The 19870-nt window shown below is 43.3% G+C and overlaps 1 protein-coding gene across 1 annotated transcript; it reads right to left on the bottom strand.

The window, feature by feature from the left end:
- Positions 1-8787: 8787 nt before the first annotated feature.
- atg4c (autophagy related 4C, cysteine peptidase) lies at positions 8788-18860 on the bottom strand. Its single transcript, XM_062396111.1, has 12 exons — positions 18748-18860; positions 18505-18673; positions 18281-18396; positions 16774-16857; positions 16316-16546; positions 13951-14284; positions 13413-13483; positions 12303-12505; positions 12025-12103; positions 11172-11248; positions 10589-10708; positions 8788-10193 (listed from the first exon to the last, which is right to left on the bottom strand). Exons 3-12 carry the CDS (start codon positions 18354-18356, stop codon positions 10026-10028), a joined length of 1443 nt encoding a protein of 480 aa, XP_062252095.1. The 5' UTR covers positions 18357-18396; positions 18505-18673; positions 18748-18860; the 3' UTR covers positions 8788-10025.
- Between the last annotated feature and the right edge of the window lie 1010 nt (positions 18861-19870).

Here is a 19870-nt window from a genome sequence, read left to right as displayed (position 1 = left end):
GGCTTATACAAAGGCAAGGAGGGAGGTGACTGATTGTGTTTTACAGAGAACATTATCACTCCACTCAACGCAGGAGGGCCAACAGAATTTCCCTCGCCCAAGAAATGGAGACGACCAACCGGGCTGGGAGTATATGACTTGACTCACTGAAGCGCTAAGTCCAATTTGAAAGCCAAATTGTGAGGCTTAGAACAAAGGGGGTAAAAAAGAGAAATGGTTACAGTTTGTCTGGTGATTTTTCTCCCTTTAGCGTTGACCAGTCCATATAACACTACCCTTTCTATTTGCTGCCTTTTTCTATAAATTCATAAAAAGCACTGAGACAAATTGCCTCCCTCTGTACGAGCTCTGCATGGCCGTGCTCTATCGCCCACACGGAGGGAAACTCTGTCTCGATCACCTCAGGTTTTGTCAGATTCTTTCCATCTCGCGTTGCGTCAAGTGGATGTCGTAGGATACGGCCGCTCTGGGAGACTTTGACAACGCTACAGAGAGCAAGGTGCACTTAGAACAGTCAAAGGACGAATCTGTTCCTTATGGAAATTTAAATAACTTTTCATTTCATGCAATTTTTTTTTTTTTTTGTAAAGAGGATTAATGCCGGAGCACGGGCCCTGGAATGGGTTTTTATCTGTTCTGCTTGCAGATTAAATGTGGATCAGAGCTGCTCCCAGTGAATGGCATAATCCACAACAGAAGATCACATCTGATCTGCCTCAAGATGACAGTGCTGAGCCTGAGTTTCATTTCTCCTCTGCTCTCCTCCGGACTATCTTTCTCCATCTTCTTCCCCCTAAAATAAAGCTTGTATTCTCCCCGAGTAATCAGGCAAGAGTATCAGGATCTAATAGACTCACACAAGCTCCCTTATCAGCCAGGTGCAATCTGAGGCTGCCGCTGCTTAACAAGGAATTAAACATTTTTCCATGCTGCTGCCAGCACTTTAATTGATTGATGCTAAAAGTTTGGAAAATAAAAGCCTGGTGCGTCAAGGCCCTGCCGGACCCCGCGGAGAGAGAAGCCCGGGATTAGAAGTGGCAGCTCGCATTTCCAGCATGAAGCGGTCCTGTCATCTCGGCCCGGCCACGATGTGTGTAGGTGTGAGTAAATGTGAGTGTGTGTGTGTGTGTGTGTGCGTGTGTGTGAGTGTGTGCGTTTGTGGCATGTGTGTCCGCCACTTCACATGGAGGCTGAAAGACACATGTACTCGAAATAAGGGAATCAATAGAACACTTAATGAACAATTAGGGGAACAGCTGTAGGCCTGTCAGACACCCATCTGTACACAGAGCCGCTCTGAGCGAGGGAGAGTGAGGCTCTGAGGCTACCGCTTCAGGACATGTGCCCCCCCCCCCCCCCCCCCCCCCTCCTCCCCCTTTAGCCTATCTGCATCCACTTACCCCCCCCCGCTTTCTCCCCCTCCAACCCCAGCCAGGCCCGCTTTAGCCAAGCAGACCTCCATCTCCCTCCATCCCTCACCTCACATTAGCAGCCGAACCCGCTCAAGATATGGAAATGGAACAGGACAATCCTTCAAGCTTGTGTCAGGGGAGCGGGGGGGATCGATAAATTTGACAATCCATGGCATTTAATTAAAATGGCTGCCGGAAGCTAGGCAGTTTGTTTTTCTGTGTGGGACCCAGCCCGGCGTTTATTGCTCAAATGAATACATAAGTGTATTCATAAGCACCCTGTACATTAAATCCACCTCACTCTTTGAGATGGGGCGGGGGGGGGGGCTTTCAACTTTCAACGCCCAGCGAGCACCCGGACGGATGATATTAATATCTCCACCTCTTCCCCCAGTGACTTTTAACGTATTCTCGATGCATAAAGAGATATCCTCCTCAACGAGGGCCGCTGACAAATGAACGTCAACCGCAGTCAGCGCTCCTGATTTGCCTGTCTGTGACAGTGGTGACCTTATGTGCCAGTCAGGACGAAAAATAGTCAACAGTCAACGTACACCGACACGGAGGTGTGGGATAGATCGCTTCAGCCTTCGTCTGGGCATCTCACGCTTCTAACGTGTGGATCAGCAGGCTGTGACTGACAGCTACTATGGTTAACTAAGGGTCTGAGGAGAGAGCATCGGATCCCGGGCCCAGTCTGATAATTGACCTTGTGCAGCCTTTCCGTCGTTCTTTATTAAAACTTCATTTAAAGAAGAACAACCCCGGGTGGCTGCCGCCGCCGCAGACTCTTTATCTCCCGCTCCCTCATCAGCAGTAATGGATCACACAGGAATCCATTACGCATTCCACACAAGAGAAAAGCAGCGACCAAGACCTGCTTAAAAATATATTTTTAGTACTGAAAATTAATGCGTTCACAGAAGCCACTGAATCATTTTAAATGTTCTTTTTTAGTATATTAGGTATATGTGTTGAAAAGACCTATATTTCAATGAGGCCGTGGGCCCGCCGCGGCGAGAGTAATGGGTGTGCTAATTTATTCATGATTTTTAGCTGCGTCGTTATGTGTGTTTTTTCCTTGTGGTTGTTATCGTGTTGTTTAATAGTGTATACTGTTGTGTCTTTAAATCTATGTTGTTGTGGAACACCTCTCTCATACACTTCTATTTAAATACCATCAAGGAAGAAACAATCTGCACGTGAGCTCATTTAAGCCACTGATGCTTTTACGCGGTTGTCGTACTACACACACTCACACATACACACACACACACACATGCACACACACTTACTTTGCATTCCATTTCAACCACCATCCCTACAGACTATATTTAGGTCAAGATCTTTGTGAGTTGTGCCACAGACTTTATTCCACAGACCAATTTCAAACCTGTTACCTGCTTGTGTCTGCTGAACCAGTCTGTGGTCAATTGTGTGAACTTGAAGAGCTTTTATGGAAATCAGCTGCTGTGCTGCCTCACTGAAAAGCTGCGGCCGGAGTAACTCATCATTTATTATAACCAACAATTTCTGGAAGAAAGGAGCACAGCAGGTATTTTAACTTGAGTTAGCTGAAGCAGTTTAATTCATGCATTTGTTAGACGGAAGATGATTATGATCATTGTAGTTTAAGCTAGTTTAACTTTTTTCAGTGAAAAGTTCTCTCCAGGCTGTTTTACTTCCAAGTGTCTGGTCAACGTGAGAATAGCACGGAAAAATTCAATCCTACCCAATTAATTAGTTAAAGATCACCAGCGTGAAAGTGAAGCCAAAGTGTCTCAGTCGCCCCCTTGTGGCTGGCTGCAGAACAGGTAATAAACCACGCTTCCTCCATATTATCATGGGACATAATAAAAGTCATGGACAAATTTTTCTCAAAGATGGATTCTGTCATTTTAGGTATAGTTCTTATCACAGTGATTAGGAGTTACTTATTTAATGCGATGAAAACAGCGTGGCTCCACATCACGATCACTATCTCACAGACTCCTAATCACTTCATCGGCACAAGATGGCAGCGTTCATACCCGGGGTATTTTAACTCCACTTCTGGATAGTGGGAGGAAGTGGAGACGGGTTGTCCACATTTATATACAGTCTATGTTGTTGACAACTTTTCACAAGTTCGGTCCATTAATGCAACTTATTCAAGGATCAACTGTAAACATGTAAAAACTTAGTTGTGGCAAGTCCTCACTCTCTCTCTTTCTGTCTCTCTCTCTCTCTCTCTCTCTCTCTCTCTCTCTCTCTCTCTCTCTCTCTCTCTCTCTCTCTCATCAGCACACTGAGCCGACTGCAGCTGTAATATTTGCCTTGGACAATGGTCCACTCATTGTCCACTCAGGAGTTTCAAAATACAGAATGATCACAAGGTGTATAATTTTTTACAATTCTAATTTCTGGGGTATTAAAAGGTTAGATTGCACCATTAGGTCGACTGTGAGCACAGGTGCTGATTAAGTTGATTCACTGAGGCAATTACGGCCGGATCCCCTTTAATTACTGTGGCTTTTATTGCAACTGCGTGATAATGGTGCACAGGGCCTGCAGGAGTTATAGATGGAGATGAGATTGCAAAGTATCACACACAGACACAAATCTGCAGGATGGGGGACATCAGACACACACACACACACACACACACACACACACACACACACACACACACACACACACACACACACACACACACTAATATATGCATTCATCGAATAAGAGAAAAAAAGAGAAAGAAGTGGCTCCATGTCACATTTCCTCATGATTTACCTCTCTTTGTCACACACACTCTTTTACCATCACACACACACTCGGTGTCATTAGGTGGTGTTAGAGGAATACTAACTTGACAAAATTTACAGGCCACATCATGGCAGAGACGGATGTGAGTTACAATCCGAGAGTCGGGTAAAGCTAAGACTGGTGGATGACATACACTCCCTGGACCCGTAGCATGTCCTGCCACACACATTCACACACCCGGCAGAGGGGCTGACACCCTCCCACACACACACACAACACAACACAACACTTGCCACCCGGCTCAACACAGGCATGCAATAAGAAACAAGTCGACAGCTACACAGCAGGCAATATCCCCTGCCTTCAGCCCCGGCGCCTGATTCGGATGCATCTGGTTAGTAGAAGCTGACAGAGGGCCGGCCATGCCTCAGAGGACAGCAGAATGAGGAATTTCGGCGTTCTTCCACATCACCCCTGAGATGCAGGTAACACACAGGCGTGCCCCACCCCACCCCCAAAAACACACACACACACACACACACACACACACACACACACACACACACACAACCCGTGATGTGCTCCTAAGATTCCCTGTCACCAGGAAAGGAAATCGAAAGCGGCACACACATCCGTTATCTAAATGTTAACTCCGGTGCCCTTCTTGTTGTCACAGCCAGGTGAGGTTAGCCGGCACTGGTAGAGGAGCGTTGCTTTGGGCCTCTGCTGGTGCAAGGCTCTCAGTGGGAGGAGTGGGAGGAGTGGGAGGAGAGGACGTGTCTGATAAACAGCATCAGACTACGAGCTGAATGTGTGTTTATAAGTTTCTCTTTACATTGCAAAATAAAGCAAAGCAGGAGTTTCCACACTGATTCAATAAGTTCCATTAAAAGCTTTGGATTTGTGACTCTTTGGTTTGTCTGTAGTTTGTTGGTGAATTGGTCGCATTAAATCAGAATGTTTGACTTCAAATTAGATCAATAACATTTTAGGGAGTATAAAAATACAAAGTTATTTTTGTCAAAGCCTCTCCAATGACCATGTTCCAAGGAAAGGTCACATAAATACACTTAGTACGAAAAACAAATTGTGCACAACTTTTTATTGAATATCAAACATAAGGTTTCATGAGAACTGCATGCAAGACAAGTAATAGTATTTCACGCCAACACTGCTCACGAGGAGGAGCCACTTTAATGGATTATGACAAAATGAATTGATTGATTAAAGTCAGGAGATGCTTCAGAACAATCTCCTGTTTGTTGACACTAAGTCCTGAAGTTGTTCTTCGAAAGAGCATCTCACCAAATCTTGTAAATCCAAGGCTTCTCGGGTGTCTTGTTCAAATGTTTTATTTGTAAACCATTCGTTAGTTTCCTTTATTTTCATTTTATTGGCTCCATCACTACTAATATTCATCCTCCCATCCGTTCATTCATTATCAGCTTCCCAATGGGCTGGAGCCACTAACCTTCAGGTATCGACTCCACATGGGTTACATCTGGGCAATAAGGTTGAAATCATAATTTTTTCAAACTTGATTTATTCTCATATGGCAAATATATGCATCACCTTCATCACTTTAAAAAAATCAAACTGGTTTCACTGATTTGTGTTCTAGTGGACAAAACCAACTGTCATTAAAAAAGAGGTTATATCAATGTTTCTGAATTTAAATTAGTTTTGCATTATTAAAAAATACCTTTATGACAAGATTAATGAAAAGAATTTGCCCCATGGATCACACACTGCCTGCTGTCATATTTTGAATGTTTCATGAACACCTCTGCAAACATCAGGCCGCCACTGGTGCAACATTCCTGCTCCGGACGACTCCTCAAACACCCAGCACAAGATAGAAAAGCAGTTTTCACCCAGGCAAAAGTATGTGTCTGCAGTTTGGAGTAAGAAAAAAGTTCAAGAACCTCTGACCTAGTATGTTCTGCAGGCCATGTTCACATGGTGGAGCGCCCTCAGACCCTCCTGTCCTGGGAGCTGCTGATTAATCACAGCATCGTGACATCTGTCTGGCCTCAGCCCAGAAGAGATGTGTGAGGCATGCAGTGCCTCAGCATTTCTCCAGGAGCTCCTGTGAGGAGCAGGAGGAGGAGGGGGGGCATAGGAGGAGACGGGTGGAGACAAGTGGACAGTTGCGTGGACAGACTGGAGACTCTGAATGCAGTCTGATGCAGCGCAGGCACTATTTACGCTCTGACGGCTGCAGGATCCGGGAGCCGGATATATTTAGCCGCCTAGAGATATCACGCCGAGATGAGATTTCAAAGTGAAGTACCTGTTTGAAGATGCATGGCATTCCACAAGGGTGGGCAAGGGCTACCGGGTATAAATCTAGCACCCCTGCACCTGGTGTGAAGACAGGGAGGGAGAGTGACACCTAAGATTTAGAATGACTTACACACAAGCCGTACATGTGTAAACTACACACTCATCCATATAAATTTACACACTGCTTATGACTGGAGAGGACCAGACATCACTTTTTAGCTGTTAAAGATTTCACGCACACATTGACACTCGCACACAAACACACACACTGCAGGAGCACACTACAACCCCCCCACCCCCCGTGTCTTATCCTTTTTTGTTAAATCTAATTCCCTCAGATGTTCTCGGCGTCATCCATCATGGTGTGATTGTGGCTGGAGGAAATCCTGAGAGCCACAGGGTGAGAGGGAATAGAAACGACACCGTGGTGCGTCACACATCGTCTTCCTCAGCGCAGCTTACTGACACAAATTTGATAATATTGTCATGGAAAAGAGAAATGTTGTGTATGTTGACTCTGTGTGTGCATGAGACTCAGTGCTGAGATTTCATTTGCACCCTGAAAGGAAGCTGATGCATTAAGAGCGTTCTAAATAGTTTGTGTCATTCCATCACAGATATGTGTTATCTGCATGCCTGTTTTTGTGTTTGTCTGGTTTTCCGAGGCACCGTTTGTTTTCAAAAAACAAGAAAGATTAAGATTCATATTAAGATTGCAAACTTCTCGATTGATTTTCAATTTGTTGACATTTTTGTGAATTTTTGAGATCTTGACCAGGCATGAGAGTGGTAATATCTAGAACAGGTGAAAGTTGGTGTGGACCTGAATAATAACTGGGATTTTGCAAATCAAAATAAGTATTTTTATTATCCAGATACTTTATATTCACTCATATTTCTCTCAGCTACATCTGTTCCATCTGTGAAAGACATGTCTCTGATCTCAATATGCAACATAGTGAGAAAGTGGTCAATCAGCCTTGGTGGAGGTTTGTGCTCTCAGAGTGTCCATCTAGCTTTCTTTGTTTCCACTTTTCTCTCCCGATTTCATTTTCATAAAAATCCAACCTAAATGACCTGAATGGCTTCACTTGGTATCAACATCACACTTTTGGGTTTTGTGGGTAACGTCCTGAAGTTCTTGTCCCAGCTGTGTAGTGTCATCAGGGGGTCGATGTGAAGCGATTGCATGATCCCCCCTAAGAGACTGCACCCCACAAGCAACTTCCTCCAGCGGATGACACCAAAATAAAATCTTTATTGGGCGTCTCTGTCTTGACACCCCCCCTCCCTTACATACCATGCATCTGTGGAACAGAGGAATGACTCTTGTGGACTCCGTCTTTGTGAGGAATTTGCCTGGGTGCAGATTCGATTTTCAGGAATCTGCAATGTCAATGACACTTTAGGCGGTTGCGTTAAACAGCAGGGCATGGTTTATGTGTCTGTTTGTGTGTGTGCGTGTGCGTGTGTGCGTGTGTGTGAGATATCGGCTTGCTTTGTAAAGCCACTCGCCGGCTGCATTTCCCCTGAGCCTGTGACTCATTAATCAAATATTCATACATCCCCTGTAAATACATGAAGAACATTCAGCCCTCAGAGCGCTCTGTGCCCCCCAGCACAAATGCTCTTTCATGTGTCTGACAAGAAAAATCCCCAAATGTGTCATCCCCCCCTCTTCACCTCCCTCCTGTCCATCCCACCCTTCCTCTTCCTCTCCATCCTTTTTTCTCCTGCATACTTGATTTTCCCGCTTGGTCCACATAGCCGGTCGGCCGTCCACAAAAAAGAAAAAACTAAACAACATGGACGATCACACAGATCAGACGGGGGGGATCTAAATGATGCCTTTATGCGCTTTGCCATTGCTTTTCCATGGTAGAGGACAGATGAAGAATTCTTCTTCCTCTTCTGCCCATCCATCCATCCTCACCCTTGCCCTGGCTCCCGCCCAGAGAGGACAGTTCCCCCCTTTAAAAAGCACGGCTCATCATAATACAAGAATTTGTATTGTACGGGAAAACAGTCGGGCACAGCTCGAGCTAAGGGGGCAACAGATAGATTATCCATGGCAACAGAGCTCAGCACACAAGGATATTTTCTTTTCCTCGCAGAGGAACACAATTGCTGCCAGTGTCACCGGGTCACATTTTTTCCGGTCCCTGGTTAATGGGCTGTAGAGATGGTTAGCACGTACGATTAGTTTTAATCTACTACATTTGACTGGGAGAGAAAGGGATTGAATACATCTCAGCACACGACTGTGGTTTGTCTCGAGCAGAGGGAAAGAAGCCAACTGGGGTGTTCTTATTCTTCAGGAGCCGAGGGAAGAAATCTGATAGAGAAAGTCAAGTATTTTACTTTATTCAGTTTTTTTTCAAACTAGCGGTGTGAAAAAAAAAAAAAAACATTAAATTGCAGAAATTAATTTATTTCCCCGATCTTAAAGAAACTAAATGCAGGTGTTGTGATGGAGGAAAACACATGAGAAAGATTCAACAGTTGGAAAGCTTTGAAGTGATGAACTAAAGTGCTGTTTTTTTTCGTAGCCAAACATTTATTCAAGCGTGCATCTTCACTTCTATTTCATAACCAGTACAGTTCTGTACTTCAAATTATTTTGTAAAATCTGCAATAGATCGTCAAAAGAAAGAAGAAACAGAAAATTAAATGTTAGACAAAATGCTTTGAAATAATCGACCAAATGGTTTCGGTTATAAACAAAATACAAATAACAATAATGACCCGAAATAATTATATTGTATTTCTTCCTTTACTGCAATTCCCTGAATCTGAGTTCACAATATTCATGATTTTTTTTTATTTTATTTAAAATGTTCTGTACATACAGTACATTTAAACCATCCTGTTGTAAAGGTTGATTGATAACAGGCAGTGCTTCGTGAGGTGCAGCACAAACATCATCACCTCCACCTCCTTTTCCACGACTCAGTCCACATGAACACCAGCGGGACGAGAACACAGTCTTATTATCAGGTTATTGCTAAGAGACAGAATGAGGTGCTCGTGTGGCTGAGGTTTTTCAGGTGGCTGAAATGTTGTTAAGTTACTTACTGTCTTACTGTCTCCAGAGGTTGATTCATTAAGGTTTCTCCTCGACTTCAGGCCACTGCTGACATCTACACTTGATAATCTCCGTCTAAGTACGACAGGTGAAGTACCTTACAAACCTTTAAAAAGTTAGACAACACTGCTGCATGACACCTGAATTCACAAAGCATGTTAACATGGGAGTGCTGAGCTACAAATACAAATAATGGTGCTGAAAGAATACGGGTTCCCCTAAATGCTGTTATTTCCTGGATGAGTTTATCAAAATGTTACGTGATTAAATTCCACACCGTGTTCCAGACAAATTACTCAGTGCACTCATGTTAGTGGACAACCAGTAAAACAGCAGTTTGGTCTAAAAGTGCCCAGCAACAAAGGTTCCAGGACGAATTAGGAAACCGAATGAAGTTCAAAAACAGTTCTTAAAAAAACTTCAGTGTCACAACAGACGTGGCAGTTTGCACCTTACGAGGAGGAAGTTCCCCGTCTGTACAGTCTTTTAAAACACTCCTGTCAGAGCAGCACGAAGTCCCCAGCGGTGGTGACCGTCCTGCTCGGGTCACGGATGAAGGGCCACTCTCTCTTCTCCGGGGTCAGGCCCGCCGACAGGTCGTAATCTCTGCCGTGACCTTGCACGAACGTGAACGCGGGGTATTTCTCCTTGGCTGACGGCTGCAGCACCTGGAACAAACAATTGACCCGTGTTTCAGAGGAAGTGCCGGTGCTCAGGCCACACTTTGCATTTCACAGCGGTTTGCATTGAATTTGAACACTTAACAAGAAGTATATTCCCTGTCAGGCTGCGACTAGGTTGATTCTAATGCATGGAAATAGAGTCCTCTAAGCAGAGGCAGTATAAGCTTGAGGAGACTGGTTTACAACGTGGAGCCAATCTGCTGAGTGGCAGGCCAGTGAGTCAGATTCATGGATAAATGGTGCCACCTACTGGTCATCTTGTTATACTGTCATTTGCCTTTGCACAAAACAGAAGATAGAAATTGTGATATGACTAATAAATCGGTGGCTTCGACGGGGTGATATTTCCAGCATCCTGTGTTCAAGCAGCACCCCCCCACCTTAGACAGCTCTTGGCTGATCCTCTCGTAGTCCTGGACGCTTCTCGAGTAGAAACCGATGGTGCAGCTCGGGTCCATCTTGCTGAAAGGCATCTTCTTCGGCGAGGGGCAGTGATACGACTGGACACAAAGAGACGGAACGCATGTGAAGGAAGCCGTCAAACTGAAGGGGGGGGGCACCCACACTCCATGGCAGCGTCAACACAAAACAAGTTGTATTCTGCATCATCTGATGAATGAAATCCTATTTATCTGCTGTCACAGCGTCGATAAATTCCCGACTGTGCTGCATGTCATATTGTATACAACGCCACGGAAAAGCATAAAACAAAGTTGCCGTACATTTGCTATGTGCTGATTTGTATGTATGGGTGCTGAAATATTCAGGCTACCTGATCCTGTATTTGCCGTATTTCTCTTAAGTGGCAGCTTCACACATCTGAGCAGCAAATAAATCAGCGCACAGGGACTCGGTAATTGGGCCGAGGGCTGCTTTAAGATTCATACCCTTAAGTACTAACAGAAACTATTAAATTCACATTACTGAGGCCCCAGTCAGCTCGTCTGTGTAATTTCACATTACCTGCAGAGGGAAATCGCTGGTGCTGACATCCACAAAAGACTGACAGTAATGAGGGTCCATGTAAATCAAGCTGTCATCTGCAAGGACAAAACAAAAGACAAGTTATTCAAAAACATCGGATTATTACAAAAACGCGCCTCTCGCCAATTTCTATGCAGAGTAGCTCAAAGTCACCAGCTCGGCCCAGAGTTGGGCTTGTGTGCGTCAAATATGCCTCCCAGAAGGTTGTTGCTTTTTAATATCCACCAGGGTGGATTAAATTCCACATAATCAAATGCATTTGTACAAGCACAATCTTTAAGCCGGGGCAAAAAAAAAAAGTGGTTGTCATTTAATTTTTGGTCGGTTGGAATTACTTTTACAAACACGCAATTATATTCGATGATTTGCATGTGATGAATGCGGCGCGGAGCCGAGCCCTGGCAGGGAGAATGTATTGCTTGTCATTTAGACATCATCCACCACTGTGTTTCAAATTGGTAAAATGTAAATGTGTAAATATTGACTGCCAAGATGTACAACTGAAGGTTCCTCCCGGCTCCTGAAGGTGATGAAGAGTGGCTCACTTTGGGGCCAGATGAAATTTAATGCATGCCTCCTATGGAAATCAATTACAGCTTACAACTTGGGAGGTTTACTTGTGATGAATGGGCGAGACTCTGATGGGTCACAGAGAATAAAGTAAGCCCTGCTTCACTCGCCCCTCCGTCTCCACTCCTCTCCGTTTTCCCCACGCAAACACGAATACATTAACTTACTTTGTCTCGTCATGTAAGAAGGGTATATTATGCAAAATAATGTGCTACTCGCTCTCTGTGTGTCTTTCTCTGTTTTCCATTACGCTCACGCTCACCTTGAAATCCCACAAAGTAGCAGGCCTGTTTGGGCTTCCCTCCGATGATGCCGATACAGTACTCCAGGCTCAGTATGCTCTAAATGAAGAAAGACAGAGAAACATATAACGTACATGAGAGGAAACACTTTCATTTTATCCACACATTATCAGTGTCTATAAAAACTGATATTTTGAACTCACTATTCACTATTTGCTCTTCCCCCTATTTTCGTAAATATGTAAACGTACAAATAAAAACATGGCATTAAAATAAAACAGACTTCTAAAAACCTCACCTTTGCAAAGTCAAAATACTCAGGGTTGGTCTTCTCCCCCCCCAGCCTCACGGGGATGAGGATGATGACCGCCCGGCTGTCTGGCGGCGTGGAGGCAGACGCTGGCCGGTCACTCTGCAGAGGAGGAGGGTCGTCCGCCGGCTCGGCAGAGGGCTGCCCCGCTGCTGGTGCCCCGTGGCTATCAACCACATCCCCATTGTACACTGTGGAGGATCAATAATGCAAAGGTAGGATGGAGGTCATATTGTCTGTGTCCCTCCCTCCCCCCCACCTCGTCAATTTAACAGACATGTTGTCTGTGCATCAGCCTCGGGGGCGATCACTTCTGTAGCATTCCTGTTTTTTAGGTTTAGTTAAACACACGAATCCTGTCTTTTGTAGTTCCTCTTTTTCATTTTTGCCTTCAAACAATTGTCAAAATACATTGATATCATATCCATAGGCCGTTAATACTTTGTTATATGTCTCACAATTAATCGATGAACCATTAAATGTCTAAAGTGTCCGAAAAAGTGTAAAATATCACGTTTCTATGTTGCTTGATTTGCCTTATCAACGATTATAACATAATTAAAATCACCTTCATATAAACAGAGAAAAGCAACAAATTCTCACATTTGTAAAAGCAGGTAACATCAAATATTTAGCATTCTTTCTAATTGACGGATAATGAATGAATTTAAACATCAATAATTGACTTAATTCCTGAAAATAAATTTGTTCTCAATAAATTTGTCTGACAATGAAGCTGCTTATTGACCTTTAACTAGATTCTACGATGCTTCTATGTCTCTGTGGTGCACAAGTTAAAGTCACCATGATTTTTCTGGCTGATACCAGAGCTGCAACCCACCGAGACGCTCACTCTCTCACACCGGCTAACGTCTGCTCTGGACATCGAGATGACAAACGTGAATCACAACACAGATCATAGCAGTTAAGAGGAGGCTGGAGCACGTGGTCGTAGATTTGGACTGGAACGTGTTTGTTGGGGAACGGACGCTCGTGACACGACTCTCAGCCGCTCCACAGAGAGTTAGTGGAGGGAGAAGGGTCAGTTGCATTGTGTCCAGTTTCCGGTTTTATCATCATCAGGCTCATCTTTCATACCTGTGCAGTCCTGGGAGACATAGGCAGTTATACCCGCCAAGCCAGGGTCCATCGCCTCCTCGACAGCTTTCCTAAGAGAGAGCGAGGAGGAGGAAGAGAGTGAAAAGAGAGAGAGTGAGTGAAGGACAGAGATTCTGGAGATTATACTTCTTCCACTGATATTGCCTCTGTTATTACTGATAATAACAATTTGTGTGATTAATGCATCTCCTCAAAGACATATTTTTGAATAAATGGCTGTTTATATTCCAAGGTTATGTTTTCACCCTTGTCCGTTTGTTTATTAGTTGGTTGACACTTAACCACTGGACAGGTTAGCATGAATCTCGGTGGAAAGACGAGGTCTGAGTCCGGGAGGAACTCATAAAATGCTGCTGCCAACTTGGATCAGGATTTTGAGGGATTGGGAATTTTCATATATATTTCTCAGTGAGCATATCACATAAACGTGTTATGTGTGATTTAATACAGAATTGAGGTGGATGAGAGTCACATGTCACAAGTATAATTACCCTCAGATCAAACTGTGTACACCTACTTGAGTATGTGGGCCACCACAGCAGGTCCATACCAGTCCCCTGCCTGTTTCCCCATCGACAGGCCTGAGCGGACCAGCCTGTGGAGGCCCAGCTGAGCCGAGGGGCTGTCCCCGAACCAGGACACCAGCGTGCGGTGGTACATCTCTTTCAGGTGTGCATCTGCCTCCTCTGCAGGTCCCAGGGTCTGAGGCATGGGTTTTAACCCGGGATCGGAGGGCCCTTGGGAACCTTGCAGAGAAGCCTCCAGAGAGGCCACCAGACGTTTGGCTGCAGTGGAGGTCCACGTCTCTGCATCTAAGGGCTTGAGGTTCAGCGCCGCCGACCAGGTCCAGTCTATGAGGAAGAAAAATGATTAATATTTTAGAGGAACATAGAATATATATGTACTAAATGGACAGTATTTACACTTTATCTTTTCCAGTCTTATCGACCACTCAAAGCACTTTGTAGTAAAGGTGGCTTTCACCCATTCACGCACATCCATACAGCTCTTCTATATGCAGCACTTTTACTGTCACACACTATTCATATGCCGCCAGCAGGACTTTGAGGTTCAGTAACTTCTCTAAGGACACTGCGGAATGTAGACCGGAGGGGTCGAGGATCAAGCCACCGACCGTCAGGTTAGTGGACGACCCGCTCTACCTCCTGAGGTGCTGCCAAGTTCTAAAAGCATCTATGATAAAACTCCACATCTTTAAAAATGAGACTTGACTGATACAATAAGCTCAAAACTACTGTAAAATGACAACACACATAATTAAAATCAAATTTGTGAGAACAGAATCCCGGATATTCTCAATAGAAAATAAAGAAAGGCACCAATTTGACCAGGAATCCATGAGTCTGCTATCTGAGCCTCATTCCACACATCAAAGTTTCCTTTCACCATGAAGAAGAAAAAGTCTTTCAGAACTTGTGAAATTAAAAGTTTTTCCTTAAACAGACAGAGCCCCACGTGCTTCTGTAACAGAATAAGTGTAATTCTGTCCAATTATAAGATTGAGTGTCCCACTATTTCACTTTAACGCTGCCTTACTCTTACAAACAGGGGGGGATCCAGAGGCGGGGAGAGTGGGAGGGGCCCCGGCTATAAAACGAACCAGAATAGAGTCCAAGTCATTAACAAAATGACCTTGATCCAAAGTGAATCAAAGTGAAATTGATCAATAAATAACCTTAAGTGGCAATTAGTCACTTTATAGAGAAATATATTATCAGTGACATATTTTAGATTTGACAGAAGAACAAGTTTTAAATATTGTTTTCTGAATGACTGCATTAAACCGGCACTGACGTGTCATTACGCGGACTCATAAAGTCCAGGACACTTCAGAGACGATAGATCTGACAGAGGTATGAGGGATTCGCTCTCTGTGAATGGTTTGCATCAACTGAATTAAACTTTCTAGTGAGAAAACTCCAAACTTGCAGAGAAAAATCTGATTTCCTGCTCCTTAATCCACTTAATCCATTTTCATGTGACTAAATTAGGTCTTTAGCTGATGATTGGAAGTGTCCCTCGGGGGCTGCGGGAGGACGGGCAGTGTCCAAATATCAGCCGCGTTGGCTCCTTCCCTTGATCGTCAAAGACAATTTAACAGATGCTGTTGGACGAAAGTTTTTAGATACTAATGTTCTTTTTCAAAACCTTAAGTTCCAGCTTGTCTGAATATTCAAATCCCAGAGCTTCCAGCACAAAGTCCCTTTCTGAAGCCCGTCGTTTTAGAGCCAGGGTAAACCTTTCACATATTTGTACAATGCATACAAGTTCAAGTATTAAATATTGGTTGTTTTATAGTTATTTTTTTTATACATAAGAGAGAGAGCGAGAGAGAGAGAGAGAGAGACAGAGAGAGAGAGAGAGAGAGAGAGAGAGAGAGAGAGAGAGAGAGAGAGAGAGAGACAGAGAGAGCGAGAGAGCGAGAGAGAGAGAGACTGCTATGTGGGTATTGGAATTGTTCTACGCCTTTATTTTGATAGCGGCATCACCCCCCAGAAATTCATATTATTCTGAATCTACTTAGATCAAGGATTCCAGCAAGTAAAATAATTTTGCAACTAAATAAGTAAATAGATTTTCCCTTCTCAGATTTTTTGGTTTAAATTATTTTCTAGGTATGTAAAGTATCAAGAATGTTACTAGAAATAAGAAATTAACATTTCATTTTATCACCCGTCACATCGAACTGTATTGGGGTCCAGACTTCCACAATGTAACTGCCACAGCCTTGACTTTGAACTGTGAACAATCTAATTCCACTTTTAGAAACTTTTTTTTGTTGTTGTTTTGGGCCTAAGATGACTCATCACTGTGATGTGGTTTCCACTGTAAGTCAGGTGACGTCCCATCCTCTCACCCACCTCTGCCCAAGTAGTGCAGAATCAGTGCCTGAGCCAGCATCATCTGCCCGGCCCTCAGCATGCAGCCCCAGCCACAGTCGGAGGTCAGGGTGGAGCCGGGCAGGGGGGGGAACTCCTCCCTGTAGGTGAGCCACACTCGAGACGCAAAGTCCTTCCGGAAAGCTTCAGCGTTCCCCATGACGCAGTCGTCATTGGAGGCTTCACAGCAGGCGTCTGTGAGACTGTCGTCATCTGATGTAAACAAAAGATCGGGAGGTCAAATCATGAAGAGTGAATGGCTTTTCTTTCATCTTGTGGATGATGGAGAAAACCATGTTTTATTATTCAACACAAAATGAAGGGACCAGTTGGTCAACAGGATAAAGTGCTGGTAATTATTTCAATGTTTAAGTCCTTCTTGCTCCTGTGTCGGTGTGTGTGTGTGTGTGTGTGTGTGTGTGTCTGTGTGTGTAATATACCTTCAGCCTTGAAATGATAACATTTTCCCAGAAGGAACACTGGGGAATTTCTACTGAATGAGGTCTTTGATTTCAGAGCCCAACCTGAAACACACAATAAAAAGTCCAATATAAAAGAAAAAGACAAACAACTGCACTAATTATTAACTTGGGTGTATTTTCACATATTGACATGTAGAAGGTAATGAATAACAGTTTAGTATCCTCTGTAAACATTTTGTTTTTGTTATGCATAATTTAAGACAAATTTAAGACAAAGACAAATAATTTAAATTGTGAAATACTTCAACTGTCAGTGCATCTTCAACACTTTTTTCTGTGCAATCTCAATATTTTTCCATGCACGGCCCTTTATACATTGTATATTATTATTATTTTCATCCTTTCTTATGTTTATATTGCATGTTTTCTTGCTATTGATGCTTGAGTGTCCTTGTTGCTGCAGTGACTAGACAAATGTCCCCTTTGTGGGAATAATAAAAGATTAGCTTATCTTATTATGGTGTTATTGAAGGACAAAAACAGTCTGAATAGGAATGCTGTATTTACTCAGTTGATCGACACACCTAACAACCATAATTCACTCAATGTTCTGGCTTGGTCCAAAGATCCCTGCCCACTACAGTCTCATGTTTCCTCCTGTGACAGTAAACGTGTTTTGCAGGTGAACAGAAACAATAGAATCTGTGTGAGATGAATCAATGCACACAAACTCAATGTGGACAGTGTGACAAATAACTATTTTAAGGTCTGACTCAACAGCAGTAGGTTCTTGTCTCACTGAACACTAGCACATGTTTTATTATTTGTGCCGATTCCTTGTAGGAACCTCTTCATTTTAATTGTTCAAACGCCAAAATGATTTCTGCAGGTTTCAACAAGGCTAAGGCTTTTAAAGACCATGATGAATAAAATTTAAGAGCTATAAGACAGATATGACAGAACATCAGAGTCCTAAGTAGCCTGGAACTAACTTTAACGTAATTAAGACCTAAGCATTTAAGCCCTAGTACCGGTTTAGACTTCCTGTTTCACTTTTTAAGGCCGTGTGAAACCCTTTGGTATTAGGGTCAAGGTGAAGAAAAACATAGTATGAGATTTAGAGAGTATAATACTAATTTTACAAGAAGAAACTTGTAATATTAGGGAAATAAAGTCAGAATTTCACATGGAAAAAGTCATAATATTACGAGATATTTTCTTGTAATATTATGACTGTATTATTGAAATCTTTCTTATTTTTTATTTCTTCAACGTGGCTCTAATATTTCATCGTACATCATTGTACATTTTCAAATATAGGTAATTAAGAAATTGAGTAAATTGATTGGTCAACACATAACTACAGTGATGCATGAGAGCATAAGAGACAAGGTGGAGAGAGAGAGGACACCAGCATGGGTGTGTGTGTACTGTGTTTTTGGAAAGGGTTTCTGTGTGTAAGTGTGTGTGTGTGTGTGTGTGTGTGTGTGTGTGTGTGTGTGTTGGCCTCCAGCTAACTACTTACTGTACTTCACATTGTTCCAGGCCGACAAGAACTTTGTCTTCAATTTTTCCGCCTCGTCGCTCCCTTTATTCTCCATTTGGACCAGAAAGAGATGAGACCCATTCCCACACTGCACACTACAGGACACACACACAGACACACACAAACAAACACACAAAGATTAAAGTGTGAGCAGCATCACATCACAATCATAACCCGGCACATGAAATCTCAGCCCCCTCTACCTCTGTGTTTCTCTGCTCCAGATGTGTGTCCCCCCTCCTCCCAGCCGCACAGCTGTTTCCCAGTTTAAACTTCACATGGTGTGACACGGGTCATGTAACACAGGTTCGATCGCCCGTGGTCCGCTCGGCGCTGTGACACTGAGCCGCTCCGTCCATTAGGGTTCAGGCTCTGAGGAAGTGGAAGACTCGGGTCAGCTGATGTCTATGTGTTTCCGCCCGGAAATGGGTGCTCGGTTTATACACCGTTGTAGCTGAGGAGGGCGGCGCTTAGACAGTTTCCCATGTCTCAAGTTAACATCCCGCCTGCTTTGGTTGTTTCTTGTCTTAAAATAAGCGCTCCGTGTTGGGTCAGGATTAGAACCCAGGCTCTGACACGTCTGTCACTTCCAATCACTTCACTTTTTCAGTATCAATCACTTGTTATCAGGTTAAAAGATGTGTTGGATATTCTGACTCGAGATAAAGTACAATAAAATACACACAAAGGCCAGAACACACTCAAACACACAAACACATAAATATAGACAACAATACCAATGCCCCCACAACTGGATGGGAAGTGTGTAGTGCTAGACACGCAAATATTTGTCGTATATAAAACCAAGATGATTTGAAATGTTTTTGAGCTGGCAAATACATTTATACATGAGATTTCTTATGACACATCCAAGTTGATGGTCAACTAAAATCAAGTGCATCTATTTATCCTTAACTAACCTATTATGGCTGCATTCAAACATCCTGAAAGACCTTTCCTAGTATATACATTTTACCATTTAAAGTGCAGATCAGATGTACTTTCAGCATTGGTGAGATTTTCTGTGTATTTCCATGTACAGTCCTCTGAGCTCCTGATAACAGTTACAACTAATCTGTTGAATAAAGCTAAATATAAACAACTTTTTTTCTTGAATTAAGCAAAGTGTGGCACTTTCATGAGAATAACAGATGTTGTGTTGACTTGCTGGGATTATCAAAGTAATCACTGCACAGGGGGAAAACCAATATGCCTGTAAATCTCAGAATACAAAATAGACTTTGAGTTAGACATGGGAAAAAAACAATTAAAGAGTAATGTACGAATAACTTCCAACTAATTATGGTGTTTTTAATTCAGAGCACTAAAGACAATTACAATGGAATTGGGGAAATTATTCACTGAAAATGAACGTGGACACTTATGGAAACTTGGATGACACCACATGAGCAGAATGGAGGCTTTTCCCCCTTTTGTTGTTTGTTTACGTCTGAAGAATCGATCCCCATTTTCATTTTCAGGTGAACTACTCCTTTAAATTTGTCCAGCTTGTACAGTGCAGTATTACCGTAAGTACGGCGCACAGGAGCTTTTCCACTGGGTGTGTTC

Source organism: Platichthys flesus, chromosome 9 (assembly GCF_949316205.1).
Source record: "Platichthys flesus chromosome 9, fPlaFle2.1, whole genome shotgun sequence".
Taxonomy (NCBI): Eukaryota; Metazoa; Chordata; class Actinopteri; order Pleuronectiformes; family Pleuronectidae; genus Platichthys; species Platichthys flesus.
This window is presented reverse-complemented; position numbering and strand designations above follow the sequence as displayed.

Bases quoted from the DNA above. Each gene is read 5' to 3' on its own strand.
- atg4c (XM_062396111.1), bottom strand. From the start codon at position 18,356: ATGGAGAATAAAGGGAGCGACGAGGCGGAAAAATTGAAGACAAAGTTC. The intron at 12,506-13,412 runs GTATGAAAGATG...GATCCTCCACAG, and splicing joins TGTCTCCCAGGACTGCACAG to TGTACAATGGGGATGTGGTT. The intron at 11,249-12,024 runs GTGAGCGTGAGC...TTGTCCTTGCAG, and splicing joins CTACTTTGTGGGATTTCAAG to ATGACAGCTTGATTTACATG.